The sequence below is a fragment of the Eleutherodactylus coqui genome, chromosome 10 (genome assembly GCF_035609145.1).
Source record: "Eleutherodactylus coqui strain aEleCoq1 chromosome 10, aEleCoq1.hap1, whole genome shotgun sequence".
In the NCBI taxonomy this organism is placed as follows: domain Eukaryota; kingdom Metazoa; phylum Chordata; class Amphibia; order Anura; family Eleutherodactylidae; genus Eleutherodactylus; species Eleutherodactylus coqui.
Genome location: NC_089846.1, coordinates 96,783,823 through 96,800,529, shown reverse-complemented (window position 1 = coordinate 96,800,529; position 16,707 = coordinate 96,783,823). Strand labels below are relative to the sequence as shown.

The following is a 16,707-nucleotide window of genomic DNA, read 5'->3' as shown; positions in this document are numbered from 1 at the left end:
GAATTGCGCCGTGACATCCAGTATGACTTTCTTCATTTGCGTTGCCTCTTTCCGGCCATGATCATCGTGTGGTCGGAAATTATTCCAAGGAAGAGCTGGAGGGGGGTTCGCTCGATGGAGGGAATTAACCGGGCCAGGGTAAAGCTGAACAGGCACGTGTCAGCTTTCGTTGCAAGGAATGGGGGAGTCAGCGTGCGCCACATTGACCTGGAAAAAGGTGAGGGTAATTACTGGGCAGACGATGGGGTTCACCTAAATGATATCGGGACCGACATATGGGCAGTTGCGATTCAGGAAGGCGTAGAGAGGGCATTAGGCTTGTTTGGGGTGGCGCAGACTTACGGTATAAACCGTGCTTGCGTTGGCGGGTGGAGGGTCCTTGGAGCCGTTGGAAATTGTATGGGGGGGAGTTGGGTGGGCATGTGCTCACCTGCTTAGACTCCCTCCTTAGGTATTGGTATGGTGTCTGGTGCGATTACTTGGCTGGTGGAGGGGGCAGTAGACTCCCTCCGGCTTAAGTGATGGTAGTGGTAGCCACCCAATGGACGGCCTGTTGCCCTTGAGCCTGTCATCGGGCTGTGGGGCTAAGTTATTGTTATTGTTATAGTCGCACCAGATTTTGTGGCTCCAAGGACTCCCCCTCGTATGTTGTATAATCTTGTTTTTTATATGTTATTTATTGTTTTGTTAATAAACTGGCTGCTGTGGCCAATTTAGCCAAAGAAAGACTAAGTGTTTTTATTGGGAAAAAGGGTTGAAGGTGGCTACAGCGAAGGGGGTTCTGCCCTCCCCGGGTCATGTATCCCATTACATCACTACTACATCATAGGCAGGAGCAATGGAGTCAAGGAATGTGAAGATCTTAAAAGGATTGTGCAGGTGTAAGGGGGTGTAGCCATGATGATGCTTGTTATTTCAGCGTGGTGGGACATTTGGGTAATTGTACCTTTAATATAGATGATAGAGCTTGTAGGACTAAAGCATATAGCAGGGGCCTCTGGGTGTGCCCACTCTTCCTCCAATCTCTGGTCGATTTCTGGACAGAGAACGGATTGAGCAGGCTTCAGTGAGAGAAGGAAGCAAGTGCAGGAGCTCCACTGCAGAATGTGGTCTAGACCCGATGGGTGGAACGTAACATCAGATGTACAAGTTTGGTAGATCTTCTCCTCTCTTCATACATCATGTCCTGTATCACTAATGGGAGAGTTTCACATCTCAGATGGTTTTGTGCAGTTTAGTATGGGTGTGTAGGCTGCAGACTTGGGTGTGATACTTCAACTTGGATTTCGATGACATGCACACAAGAATAGATTTCACAATTTCTTAGGTTCTCTTGATGTTCACCGAAGATCTGCTGAACCACAAGCAGTGGCTAATTTCTTATTTATCTCTTACAGATATAACCCTTATGTGAGTGCAAAATAAACACCACATAACAAATAGAGAGGTGAAGCTTCTGGGCCCCAATACACAATCCATACCCACCCCAATCCCCCTTGTCATGCTAAGTAAAGCTGTTTTTAGTGCATCTCTATTGGCAATGATGACTCTGGCAGTAACCATGGAGTTGGCTACATACTCTAAAGATTCATAAACCTCCAATTATATAAAACGTAGAGATGACCCAATGATTGTTTACACATTAACAGTCAGTACAGAGATCTGTCCAATGCTTTATTTATGCCCAGGCCTGTGAATATAACAAGTGGGTATCTACCATATGTAGAGGAAATAAGGATTCACCTTTAACATAGAAGGGGATTCTTTACTGTAAGAGCAGTGAGATTATAGACTTGGGAAGATTAATTTCCCCTATTATAAAGGGACAACTACTTCATAGGGTTTTGTTTTGCCTTCCTCTGGATCAACCCTTTAGCATAATAGATTGAGGCAGACTTGTGTCTTCTTCCATCCTATGTTACTATTACATTTATATATTGTACATTATATATCATATTTACTTGATATTTACATAATTTCCCCCTTCCTTAAATGTAAGCATGAATTTCTGTCATATTTTTTATTCCATTTACGCTTTTTCCTCACCCACTTACTTGTAATTATTTATGGGTTTGCTGGATGTACTGTTGATTGACAATGGATTAACACTATTTGGGGTTTCTCCGAAATCCTAAAACAGGTTCTCCCGCATACCCATCCCTGATGCATTGTGTCTATACTTAGAGATTTTATACCATCATCTTCCCATATTATCCATGCTTTTCAAATACACCATAAAAGATTGAGCATGACATCAGTTATAGAAGGCGGTCACACCCCAGTGCCCACTCCCACCATGGATATATATATATGAGGTCTGCATACTAGTAAGGTTTTATTCTTCATACCGGGCAGCTAGGGTTTTATGAACTTGTTAAACTACTTTGGATAACTATGACTATTTCTGGGACCAGCATGATCCTGATCCTGGGCCTGAGCATATGGATTACTGGTAAGAAAACTATTTTGTACATATTATTTAGTTACTCATGAAGATTCATTGAAGTCTTCGGTTCAAATCTGTCCCTATCTACATTACTGTGGGAAGGTATTAGTCAAGGGTGGAAAACTTGCTGCACAGTAAGAATGCTTCCACAAATAGAAGAGTAAATAGTTTATTTTTGTCAAAATCCAAAATGCAAAGTGACTGAACAAAAAAGAAATGTAAATCACATTAATATCTGGTTGACGCCCTTTACCTTCACAGCAGCATCAGTTCTTCTATGTATACTTGCACAGTACTTGAAGGAACTCAGCAGGGAAGTTGTTCCAGACATCTTGGAGAACTAAGCCCAGATCTTCTCTAGATGTCGGCTCCAATCCTTCTGTCTCTTCATGTAATCTCAGACAGACTGGATGATGTGAAATCAGGGCTCTATGGGGCCAAATCATCACTTCCAGGACTTCTTGTTCTTCTTTATGCTGAGAATACTTCTTCAAGACATTGACTGTATGTTTGGGGTCATTGTCTCCAAAGAATGTACATTTCCCTTAACATACATAGGCTTCCTCATAGTACTCCAGTTTCCACTGGCACCCCAAAGATATAGTAGTAACTAAGGGCCCTTTTACATGAGCCAATTCTCAGCCAAATGTAGTGTTCTCCGATGGACAAAGCCTGACGAATAACCAAGACATTCATGTAGTAGATATTGCAAAAGGTATTTGCGGCTGTTCTAATGTAACAAGTATCAAAGGAGAGACAGAGCATGTGACTATTATGTGGCCTTGGAGAGATAGATATCTAGCTCTTGCTGGTCCCTTTTAATACTGGCTGTCCAGAACCTTTAAAGAAGTCTCTTCTCTATAGGTCATACTTAATTAGCAAAAAGGGGAATTAGTCTAAGGTTGTGGAAAGGGTGGTATGGGTGGCAAAGTCTGGCACCACAATGGTGGCCTATTTTGATCATTTCTTTGTAGCTTCCACTCTTCTATGTATGACACTATGAGGAACCTAATGTTTATAATGCCTGCAACCTGCTACAGTCAAGACCCTGCACAGGAAAACACCATATTTTGTTCTTATATTAATTATTTTGTATTGTGACAAAGCAAGGCTGCTCATTGTATTCTATTTTTCATGTTTTTCCCTAGTTCTACCTGTGGAAGGCCAGTCACCCATCCCCTCCTTATTTAATGCCATCAATGATTTCCTTAATACTCTAACAGACTTAAGCAATCAAATGTCCTCCTATACAACAAGCACCCTGGTGACACCAATCACTGCACCGACCAACTCTTCAACTACTTCAGGCAAAACAAGTCCAGTCGCTAAAACAATAACCTCTACAATTACAAGAATGAAAGACTCAACTATTAAGATGATGACTTCAAGAACTGGGACCTCTAATAATCTTCTATCAAACATCAAAGTTTTGGTTACTGCAAGTCATCCCTCCTCATCCAGTAGATCACTAACACCATCTAGTACCCAATCAAGGAGTTCAACATCAACTATTAAACCAACAGGTCTCCCAACTATTGAACCAACAAGTCTCCCAACGTCCACCAGTGCATCGGCTAATTCATCTATTACTATATCAAGCAAGTCATCAGCAATCAGCAAGATCTTGTTCTCAATCACCAGTGCAAGTACCACGAAGATGTCATCTCAAAGTACCATTGGTAGGCAATCTACAAGTAACCCTCGTACTGTCCCATCGCCCCCATTACATGTCACCAGCGTATCTTCATCCCAACCAAATCCAACAGTAAATAGCAGCACTCGAACCACCAACAGTGGAAATTCCAGTTATGGTTTCAGTATGTCCAAAGTGTCGCCCAAAGCATCTAGTATTAAGCCTGATGGTAAGTCAATGAACGTGGAAAGCGGACTACAATATTTTATTTAATTTGAAAAATATTTCCTCTACAGTAACTTTTCACTTCTGGGGAGAAAATCCCATAATCTGTGGTCCAGTAAGACTCATCTATGTCACTTCACAAATGTATTAAGTAATTCAACGTGGTAGTCAACTAAGTCTTCAGTTAATCTTCAAGTAGCGAAAGCATCAGGCCAAAAGTATCCATGGGAATGTCTCCAAAAAGTTTGTACAGCAAGTGATAGAAGTCATCCTCTCAGGTTATGTAGACTCTACTGATTAGTTGAGGTATAAAAGTTGTTAATTCCGATTAATAGACTAAACTGTATATAGACCCTCAGTGTTAGTTGAGGTACCTTGAGCTCACCCCTGGACTTGGTTTCTATTGCAGACTCATAAATTATTTATTAGCAGTAGATAATCCGTCCCACTGTCAACTACAGGTGAGGATGTTTGTTCTCCATGGCTCCTACTATGGCTGATCTCATCATGGTTCATAGGCCCACAGAAGAGTACCAGCATGGTTCTTGGGCCCACAAGAGGGTCTTCCTCAGCTCTGTGTCTACAATATTTAAGGCTGGTTTTTCGTCCATCCAAAAGCTTGGCAGAAAGTGTGCGGACCCCATTATAGTCAATGGGGTCTATCCAGTAATATTCGGTTCTATACAGAGACAGAACTGTTCAACTATGGGGATTCCCCTTTCTTGCTCCCTAAACAGAGCAAGTAAGTGAAATCTCTGCTGCAGATGTAAAACCACCTTAAGGCTGGGCTCACTTGAGTGTATTTTGCTGCGTGCTGCTCGCAAGAGCCACGCATGCAGCAAGTACACAATATTGCATACTTGCTCCATGCTGCTAATTACTATGTACTATCTTGGCGTGTATGTACGCATAATACGTGACAAGATAGAACACACTGTGATTTTTCTTGCGCACGTGTTTTGCGCACTTCGTGTCAGCGGCAACATGGCTGCCTACAGGGTATTGGTACAGTGTATTCTGCATGTGGAATATGCTATACCAACACGCTAGTGTGAGCCCAGCCTAAATCTGTTCAACTAACAGACAGCTCGTGTGCCCAAGATTTTAAACTGATTATTATGCTTGGTTTCTTGTTTTTATCTTTGTTATGATTATATTATATGCAAATAGTATTGTTAATAACTACTCAACTCATAATGCAACACGTGGCACACATACTACCACTTTCTAATACACTGGTGCTTTTTATGGGGGCACTCTCCCCTGGTGTAGTTTATGGGGGCACTCTCCCCTGGTGTAGTTTATGAGGGACACTCTCCCCTGCTGTAGTTTATGGCATTGATTATGCAGAGCATTTATCTAGCACTGACTGGTACTGGTGTACCTTAATGCCACCGGAAGCTAGGGATTTGACAGTCCTTAGATGGAGGAATGCCCCTGTCACATGCCTAGCTCCTGATTGACTGGCAACCCAGCACAGCTTGGAGGCTGAGAGCACCGTGGAAGGAGTTTTGCCTGTGCTGCAGGGTTAGGGTTAGTTTTATAGTTAGGTTTACATTAGTAGCTATAAATGCTTCCATGTGAGAGCCGGCTGGCATTAAAGGGGTTGTCTCGCGAAATCAAGTGGGTCTATACACTTCTGTATGGCCATATTAATGCACTTTGTAATGTACATCGTGCATTAAATATGAGCCATACAGAAGTTATTCACTTACCTGCTCCGTTGCTAGCGTCCTCGTCTCCATGGTTCCGTCTAAATTCGCTGGCGGCTTGCTTTTTTAGACGCGCTTGCGCAGTGCGGTCTTCTGCTCAGCGCGAGCCGCTTCAGTGTGTTAGCCGCTACAGCTCTTCTGCGCATGCGCAGACGAGCTGTAACCTCTCGGGAGCGCGCTGGAGGGCCATTCTGCTACCATCCTCTGTTAGAGAAAGGTGCAGAAACTTCAGCAGCCCAGCCGAGCGGAGACGAGAAGCCCAGCCCAGCCGAGCGGAGACGAGAAGCCCAGCCCAGCCCAGCCGAGCGGAGACGAGAAGCCCAGCCGAGAAGCCGCCCATGTAAGTGAGGGGTCGGAGGTGATGTGTTAGCCTACCGCCCTGCCCCGTAGCGCACTAGCCCAGCGCCCTGCCCCGTAGCCCACGGCCCTGCCCCGTAGCCCACCGCCCGGCCCCCGAGCCCACCGCCGGACATCGGAGCCCACCGCAGGACATCGGAGCCCACCGCCTGGCCCCGGAGCCCACCGCCGGACATCGGAGCCCACCGCCTGGCCCCGGAGCCCACCGCCTGGCCCCGGAGCCCACCGCCGGACATCAGAGCCCACCGCCTGGCCCCGGAGCCCACCGCCTGGCCCCAGAGCCCACCGCCGGACATCGGAGCCCACCGCCTGGCCCCGGAGCCCACCGCCTGGCCCCGGAGCACACCGCCTGGCCCCGGAGCCCACCGCCGGACATCAGAGCCCACCGCCGTGCCCCCGATGCTGCCGCCGTGCCCCTGAGCCTGCCGCCGTGCCCCCGATGCGGCCGCTGTGCCGCCCGAGCCTGCCGCCGTGCCCCCGATGCTGCCGCTGTGCCGCCCGAGCCTGCCGCCGTGCCCCCGATGCTGCCCGCCGTGCCTCCGGAGCCTACCGCCGGGGCCTATACATACATACATACATACACGCATACATACATACACACGCATAAATATATACACATGCACACATACACATACATACACACACATACATATATATACATGCATACACACGCATAAATATATACACATGCACACATACACATATATACACACATACATATATATACATGCATACACACACATACATATATACACATGCACACATACATATATATACATACATATATACACACGTGTGTGTATGTATGTATGTGTATATATATATATATACATATACACAGACACACATGGGTGTATATATGTATATATACACACACACATATACAAACACGTGTGGGTATATATATATATATATATGTGTGTATGTATGTGTGTGTGTGCATGTGTATATATGTATGTGTGTGTGTATGCATGTATATATATGTATGTGTGTGTATATATGTGTATGTGTGTCTGTGCATGTGTATATATGTATGCGTGTGTATGCATGTGTATATATATGTGTGTGTGTGTATGTATGTATGTATGTATATATATATATATATATATATATATAATGTGTGTGTATATATGTGTGTGTGTGTGTATGTATATATATATATATATAATGTGTGTGTGTATATATACACTCACGAATACACGTATGCATATACTCGTACACACGTATACTATATATATATATATATCTATATATATATATATAAATATATATAGATATATATATATAAAATGTGTACACACATACATATTTAGGTGAAAAAACTATTTCATCTAAAACAGTGGAAAGTGAATTGCAGGGAGGCATTACAGTACCTTCTGCTGAGAATTCAGCACTGGACAGCTCCCTGCTATACTGAAGCCTGGATTCCCTTGGGCAGGGGAAAGGATCAGCACTGGACAGCTCCCTGCTAAAACGAAGCGTGACCGGCGTCTCGGGAGCGAGCACGTCGGGCTGAAGCAAGCGCAGGGAGAAGAAGCGGCGGCCATCTTTGGGAAACTTTTTATAAGTTCATGAAACGCCAGAACTGTAAGTAGGAACCGGCTTTAAAAGCCATTTACATTGGTACTTAGTAATGTATGCTGAAGAAGGGGGACTGGGCAAAAAAAAAATTTCACTGCTGCCTCGAGACATCTCCTTTAACATGGAAGCATTGACACCTAATAATGTAAGCCTAAGGGCGCCCACCCACTGGCGTTTTTTTTTGCGTTGCGTTGCGTTTTTTAACATAGGAACTGTCAGTTGCATATGTGTCCTTATTTTTCTCCTAATGCACCCATGAAAGTCAATGGAAATTAATGGAAAAGCCGCGAAAACGCCGCGAAAACGCAGCGTTTTTCACGCACGAAAATCGCAAACGCCAGTGGGTGGGCGCCCTAACTGTGAAACTACCCCTAACCCTAACCCTCCATCCTAAGCAAAAGTCAGTGCACACTCCTAGGACCTTGCCTCCGGTGTCCCTTGCAGTGAGAACCACAGGCCCCGTCTGATGCTGGCAGGACCTTGCCGCCCGGGTCAACTAAGTCTTCTCACCCTACCCCCACCAGCGTGGCGGACGCCGCCTCAGCAAGTAAGGCAGAAAGGGGGGATGAGTGGCAGCAGCATGAAGGGGAGAGAGCAGGAGCTCAGGACAAGCCACAGTGAGCGCTAGGATTACTCACCGCAGCCGGCAGAAGACACAGCGCCAGAGGGTCCTATCAGTGCCCGCAGTGGTGAGTGCAACCAATCAGGCACTGGGGGCATGACCTGGCTGTCAAGCTCCCTAACATTTGGCTATACCCACCACTTTCGGTGGCGCCAAGGTACAACAGTACCGCACTGACTATGGGGGTACTCTCTGAGCGATTCTTATAGAGGCACTCTATAAGAGGTACACTCAGTAATTGTATACATAGGCACACTCATAGGCCCCCTTGCCTCGGACTCTTTTACTGCAGGAGTTTACATGATCCCTGGTTCTGAGTTATTAGTAGCCCACAAGAGAGCTCAGAACCAATGGTGGCAGGCGTACGTGATTTGATGGTCTATAATTCTGCTGTTCATGTCCTGAGCTCCCATGTCTCCTGCTGGTAATAAATCGGTATCCTGAGGACTCCTTGTGTCCAGTAATGATAAAGTTCCACCCCTTCATTGATACTGTGCTAGGCATGGGTGCCCAGAAGTAACTATGACTCTGCCAATAGATACATGGGGAGTCTAGTTCACCAGAGTACCAGAAGATCCTCCAGTGGGAGCATGTACTATAACAGGCCCTAAAGGACCAGCAGAAGGGGACTCCTGTCGGAGGTGACTTTGGTGACTTGCACTGGTGTCTATTTCTTATCAGATCACTCACAATCACCTATCTGATCTTATTGATGACGCATCCTGTATGTATAATGGTAACCACAAAAATAACAATGTGATTATAGCGGATGTGTGCCGTATAGATGAAGGATGACCTTTAGAGTAATCTCTGATAGGTCCAAAGATATGAGGCTTATCTTCTTTTCTTTACCTGTGCAGGTAATTCAAGTGTTTCTATACTAGCGGATCTTCCCATACTCGTCCTGTCTGTGGCATGGATCTTCACAGCATTCTTGTGAGGCCATTTTTCCAGAAGGTAATTTAACCATTTTACAATATAATGGGGAAGATTTGTCAATACTATTGTGGGAGACACTGAAAATAAAGCTAATGTACCTTGTAGACACGCCATGTTTTTCCCCATAGAGAACAATTGTATATAGGCAAGAACACAATATTCTCAGTTGTACAGTGTCTAACAAAATTCTTTATGTCGGGGGCCTGACTTGTAATACCATGCCTGACCACAATGTGTGCTGCTCTGAGTATATATGCTCATGAGTATCAAAGAGAGCAAAGTCCTTACATTACTGCACACATATAGACATATATTATATAGCGCTGCCTGGTGATACAAATATTTAGTGCAATAATTTGCATTTTCTACAATCTGCATTAGATCCAGGGGCAGACTGACCATTCAGGCATCAGGGCAGTGTCTGAGGGCCCATGGCTGGGGCTTCTTATTTAGGAGTAATCTGGTAATAGACCAAGGATATGACCTAAATATGGAGGTCATTCAAGAAAATGTGGGGGTTGCGTCTCCTTGGTGTTCTCCTGAGCCTAACAGAACCAAAGTCACAGAGGGGAGCAGGAATCCGCAGCGCTCTCCATTATTTCTTACTGCATTATAGATTAGAATTTATTTATGCCACTTAAGGGTCCATCTTTATAACAGTTACACTCATGGATATTTTTGTCATTATAACAGATGATTCTGTATCGCAGTTTTCCTCGATGAGACTCTCCAGAATATTTACAGACTTCCTCATCCGATTTCCACTTCAGCCAGAGAAGACACTTTGTACATTGGCGCCGTTCTTACGTTTCTAGCTAGTGACACCTGGTGGTCAGAACATGTACTGTAGTCAAAGATGCAGCACAATAAACTACTATAATAGGAGAGTGGGGTATATATCATGAAACATGTATAATCTATATCCTTGTTGTAATAATTACTGGTAGATTCCAGCAGAGCTCAGGTCTCCCTCTGGACCGAACTGGGGATATAACGTAGCCACCAGCACCGCGCCATTCTTAATGGCTTCACAAACTAAATATGTCATAGTTATTTCAATAAAGCCTCTAGTAAATAAGTGCCGGCTTGGGGGCAATGAGGCAATGTGTTACACAGATTCCAGAAATAACCAACCCTGAGGAAGCACGCCCTACTGGGATACAAGCCAACAGCATAACCTCACAAAACCCTGGTGGCCCAATCCTTCCAGGCCTCTCCGCAAATACCCCCAGCATCTTTACAGCCCTCTTCTCCAACGAACACTTCCTACCTGATGACTGTATGTACGTTCTGTTAGCTCTACACATATCCAGCACCGCAGTACTGGAAGGGACTGGTTGTCACTGGGAAACTCTCCCAACACCGAGTACAGTAATGGTACATGTCTTTACACGGCTCTGTCCTCCCCATCACACGGTCTGAAGCACATCAGGGCTCACGAAAAATCTGTATTGTACAATACCGATCTGTGATATAACAGCCATGTCTGCAGTGAGTGAGGAGATACATGAGGAGACATGATGGGTATATGATCTCCTGTTGTAATAATGCTGCCATATATGATGTAGAAGCTGATGCTACATCAGTATAGGAAGTGTGAGGTGATACTACACCGGTACATGATGTGTGAGGTGATACTACACCGGTACATGATGTGTCAGGTAATACTACACCGGTACATGATGTGTGAGGTGATACTACACCGGTACATAATGTGTGAGGTGATACTACACCGGTACATGATGTGTGAGGTGATACTACACCGGTGCATGATGTGTGAGGTGATACTAAACTGCTACATAATGTGTGAGGTAATACTACACTGGTACGGTATGTGTGAGGTGATACTACACCGGTGCATGATGTGTGAGGTGATACTACACCGATGCATGGTGTGGGAGATGATACTACACCGCTACGTGATGTGTGAGGTGATACTACACCGGTACATGATGTGTGAGGTGATACTACACCGATGCATGATTTATGAGATGATACTACACCGCTACTTGATGTGTGAGATGATACTACACCGCTACATGATGTGTGAGGTGATACTACACCGGTACATGATGTGTGAGGTGATACTACACCGGTACATGATGTGTGAGTTGATACTAAACCATTACATGATGTGTGAGGTGATACTACACTGGTATAGGATGTGGCAGGTGATACTACACCTGTACATGATGTGTGAGGAGATACTACACTGGTATAGGATGTGTGAGGTGATATTACACCGGTGCATGATGTGTGAGGTGATACTAAACCGCTACATGATGTGTGAGGTGATACTACACCGGTACATGATGTGTGAAGTGATTCTACACCAGTACATGATGTGTGAGGAGATACTACACTGATACATGATGCCTGGGGTGATCCTACACCGGTACATGATGTGTGAGGTGATACTACACAGGTACATGATGTGTGAGGTGATACTACACTGATACATGATGCCTCAGGTGATCCTACACCGGTACATGATGTGTGAGGTGATACTACAGCGGTACATGATGTGTGAGGTGATACTACACCGCTACCTGATGTCTGAGGTGATGCTACACAGGCACATGATGCGTGAGGTGATTTTACACCGGTACATGAAGCGTGAGGTGATACTACACCGGTGCATGATGTGTGAGGTGACACTACACTGGAACATGATGTATGAGGTGATACTACACCGGTACATCATGTGTGAGGTGATACTACACTGGTACATGATGCGTGAGGTGATACTACAACGGTACATGATGTGTGAGGTGATACTACACCGGTACATGATGTCTGAGGTGATACTACACCAAAACATAATGTCTGAGGTGATACTACACCGGTACATGATGTGTGAGGTGATACTACACTGGTACATGATGTGTGAGGTGATACTACACCGGTACATGATGTGTGAGGTGATACTACACTGGTACATGATGCGTGAGGTCATACTACACGGTACATGATGTGTGAGGTGATACTACACTGGTACATGATGTATGAGGTGATACTACACCGGTACATGATGCGTGAGGTGATATTACACCGGTACATGATGCGTGAGGTGATACCACACTGGTACATGATATGTGAGGTGATACTACACCGGTGCATGATGTGTGAGGTGATACTACACCGATGCATGATTTGTGAGATGATACTCTACTGCTACTTGATGTGTGAGGTGATACTACACCGGTACATGATGTCTGAGGTAAATGTGATATATCAGTTTGGTGCAAGAGGAGAAACCTCAGCACTATACTCTCTGATCCTGCAGACATGTTTCTTCCAGTTCTTCTAGGGGGATAAGGAGAAAGAGAGATATGGCAGGAGGTTTATTTATTCCTATTCCTCCTCTCCACAGCCGATCTCAAGACACAGTCACACCGCACTCCACCATCTTACAGCAGAACCAGCTTTGGCCATCTCTGTACAACTATACTGGCCAAACTCCAGGAGTTATAGGTCTTCCCCTCCCCTCATATCCCCTTTGCATGGGACTTCGGATGGTCTACATTGTTATAAAGGAAATGAGGACATTTGAAGCATTTGTTGCTTTCCAACATAAAATGTGGACCAAATCTTAGTGCTGATCATTTTTACATTCTATTCGGAGTCAGAGACCCATTTTTCTGATTCGGAGGTCAAAATCCCCCCAGTTGGTGCAGCAGAGAAAGTGTCTGCATGATCAATTGAATATGATATGGAGCATGTGTACCATTACTAGCAGGAACGCCATTATTCCTCTGCCAGGCGCGGGCACACGGGATCATGAGGACTCCTGCAGTGGGTAAATTCTGTGAGATGCTCCATGCAAGAACAGACGTCTCTGTTGGGAATGACATGAAAGTGTCATTCCCATCTCAACTTTTCACAACTGAAATGGGACACTGCTGCTATAATTACCGGCCACCCGACTGCTAACTGAAACCAGCCGAGAGCTTCAGCGCAGCACTGTTTCTGTTGAAGTGAATGGGAGTTTCGGAAACAGTATAGCACTCTGTACTACGCCGTTTTCATAGCTCTCATTCACTTCAATAGGAGCAACGCAAACAGCGCTGTGCTGAAGTGCTCAGCTGTTTCCAACAGGTGGACAGGAACAGAGGGACAAGTTTTCCCATCTTGGCCATAAAAAGCCCAGATGTGAACACCCCTTTAAGTAAGAATTAGTGGTTCCCATTGTTGTTTTAGGCCAGGGTATAGGTGAAGTGCACGCAAATAATCAACTTTCTTCCACAAGACTTACTGTGTAAAACTGCTAAAACATAAAGACTATTTGCATATATTCAGTATGTCTGTAGTTTTACTGACTCATAGAATAATGTCTATGTGGTAACCATAAGGTAAACAGCAGGAAAAAGCACAAAAAAATGATGGAATTGCATTTTTTTGCATTCTGCCACCCTCATCCAAAACCAAATTTAATTAAATTAGGTAATCAATAAGTTATATGTATCCCAAAATGGTATTATTAAGAAAAACACAACTTGCCCTCATACAACTACAAAAACAGAAAAACAGTTAAGACGTATGGCTCTTGGAATGCGACAAAAAAAAAAAATCTTGGAAAATTGCTTGATCCTTAAGGTCCAACCCAGACCGATTCTGAAGGGTTTGATGTCCAGAAATCTAATTTAGATGGAGAGCTTGGACATATTCTCTCCAAAGGCTTGATATTAGTCTTGTTGTCGAGGTCAACCAGGGACGAGCATCATCTTCTACAATTGTCGCAGCCTGATATCTGCTAATTAAATAGTGGTTAAGATAGCCTCCTCTGTGCACACCTTGCCCCAACAGATTACTCACATCCCTATATTTAGCTGGATTTATATCAGATAGCTAGAAATGATTACTGTTGTCCCATTATCTAGGGTCACTGACCTTGTCACATACATCAACAACCACCCTCCATGGACATGCATAAATAGACATCGCATCGGGAAAGCTTGAAGCATTTTTCCCAATCCCCATTGGACTGGAACCTCCTGTGTAGATTATATTTCTGTTTTACATTGGGCAATATGAGACTACATGCAGAGAAGAAGATGATTCTCCTGGCCCTGAATCTTCTGGTTGTAGGTAAGATCATTTATTATGACATCGTATGGTAATTATCATTCAGGGTCGTTATAACATCCATGGAGGTGTCTGACATCCCATATGAAGATCGCTGTAGACGCTGATGACTTTGGTAAAGCTGATGCATATGGTTAGTTTCTTTGTCTCTTCTCTCCAATGTTTTGCAGTGTTTTCTATGCAAAAACGAGAACAGGATTTTGTAATATTTTTTAGCAGTGCTTGACAAACTATTTTGCTCCCTGCTTTCTGTTTGCATAATTAATGGCACCCCACTTAAAGTTTTTGGTTTTCTTAACCACATGTGGACACAAAATTTAGCAATAATTAATTAAACAAAAAGTTCACATTTCTTCGATCTCCTTCTGTGACTTATACCCGGTATTGCCCCTCCAGAAGGCGATCCTTATAGCTGTTCAAATGGGAGATTTTTGTTTCCATTCTCGATGGTGAATCCTGTGACTGTGTGAGGCTTTAGGGGTTTCTTGCATGCACACCCGCTTCTCACACAGCATCTCAATGGGATTCACATCTTGGCCGATCAAAAAACCCTCCATTTCCATCACCATTTTTTAGACTGCCGGTATCAGGATCTTCTAATGAAATGCTGTCAAATATCTCTTTTGGTACCATGCCCAAACAACTCTAACTTTACCTTATCTGCCCAGAGCACATTGTTCCAGAAGTCCAGCTCTTTGCCGAGGTTTGAATCGGAACCTTTAGTCTTTCCCGAATGTTCTTTCTAGACAGTAATGTTTCATCCTCTGTAATTTCTGCAGCCTCTTTCTATAATTTCTCCTCAATGTTTTTTTTGTAGCTGAAACCTGGGCTTGTATTTGTGCAATGAAGAATTCGCAGAGGCAGTAAATGCATCTATATATTTATATATATCAAAGCCCGTCGCAGATATAGACTAAAAAATAACCTTTAATGGGATCCTTTAAAAAACATATAAGTGGTCTGACAGACGAACAACATAAAAGACAAGGAGACAAAAACTTATTTGGATAGTAGGTCACTGTCGGTGGAGCCGATGGTGTATTAGGACTGTATGATCTCAACAATATAGTCAGTCATTATCGGCAGATCCGATGATGTACAGTGACTATGTTGTCTCGATCAGAATATGTTTTGATTATATGCTGAAGTCTCCAAACACAGTGTATAAACAATTGAGTTCTGTGTAGGATCTGCAGCTTATATTAATGTAATAGCCCAAGAAGTGAAGTACCAGGATGAATGGGCCTTAAATTAGATTTTAGACCAGGATTGATCGTTCAATTATGATCACTACTAGATCAAAGTGATTCACTAGAGGTATAACAATTCAGCTCGATGCGTTTCCCTGCTGAAATAACCAGCAGTTCATCAGGAGATATACATAGGTGACCCCGAACGATTATTGAATTGCTATTGGTGAATGGACTATTTTAGAGTCCATCCTTGTCAGTCCAAGTATAGTGGTATCCAAAGGATTACGAGAGGCACCTAAGTACGGTCGGTGTCTGCACGTAATGAAACAGATAGTCTAAATAGACTGAGAGTTTTCAACGAGTAATGATAAAGCCAAATATTAGAGAGATTAGATAGATACACTCGGATTAACCTACTCGTAATCAAGCATGATAGAATTCTCAATTAGAGAGAGAAACTTATATAATTATGAGGTTAGCAGAAAGTATGTAGGAATCCGGACACATGAGTTGAATTTTCTTTGCTTTATTTTCTGTTAAACTTGCATAGTTAGGTACATGGTTTCACAAGAGAAAGTGAGAGAACTCTTTATTATTGCAAAGAAAGACTTTAATTATGAGGTTAGCCTGACAGAGAGTGCCCTATTCTGGTAGAAAGTCATTATTCTGAGCCTAATATCAAACTCTCAAAAACCTAGGATACCAAATAAAATATAGAAAGAAATCAAATGATAAAGCCTGTGGCTCTGATGGTGAACCAAGGCATATGAATATGGCATATGTATTTGTGCAATGTACTTCTCGATCTGAACATTCAATGCTTCATTATGTTTCCTAAGGTCCTTGAGTTCTTCTCCATTGTTTGTAGATGTTTTAGGAGTTTTCTATCTGTTTTATTTCCCTTTCCTTCTCTA

The 16,707-nt window shown here is 43.7% G+C and overlaps 2 protein-coding genes across 3 annotated transcripts in view; both read left to right on the top strand.

Moving 5' to 3' along the window:
* Nucleotides 1–10,381, top strand: part of LOC136580748 (uncharacterized) — a 129,506-nt gene extending 119,125 nt beyond the window's left edge. For both annotated transcript variants that reach the window (XM_066581573.1, XM_066581574.1), the window contains 3 exons: nt 3,595–4,308; nt 9,437–9,533; nt 10,209–10,381. In XM_066581573.1, the coding sequence (XP_066437670.1) occupies nt 3,595–4,308; nt 9,437–9,516 (794 nt within the window). In that variant the 3' untranslated portion in view covers nt 9,517–9,533; nt 10,209–10,381. The remainder of the gene's footprint in view (nt 1–3,594; nt 4,309–9,436; nt 9,534–10,208) is intronic.
* A 4,164-nt stretch (nt 10,382–14,545) lies between these two features.
* The window catches only part of LOC136581113 (mucin-17-like), a 37,931-nt gene continuing 35,769 nt past the window's right edge, over nt 14,546–16,707 (top strand). Inside the window, exon 1 of the mRNA XM_066582099.1 lies at nt 14,546–14,603. Coding sequence (XP_066438196.1) covers nt 14,546–14,603 — 58 coding nt within the window. The remainder of the gene's footprint in view (nt 14,604–16,707) is intronic.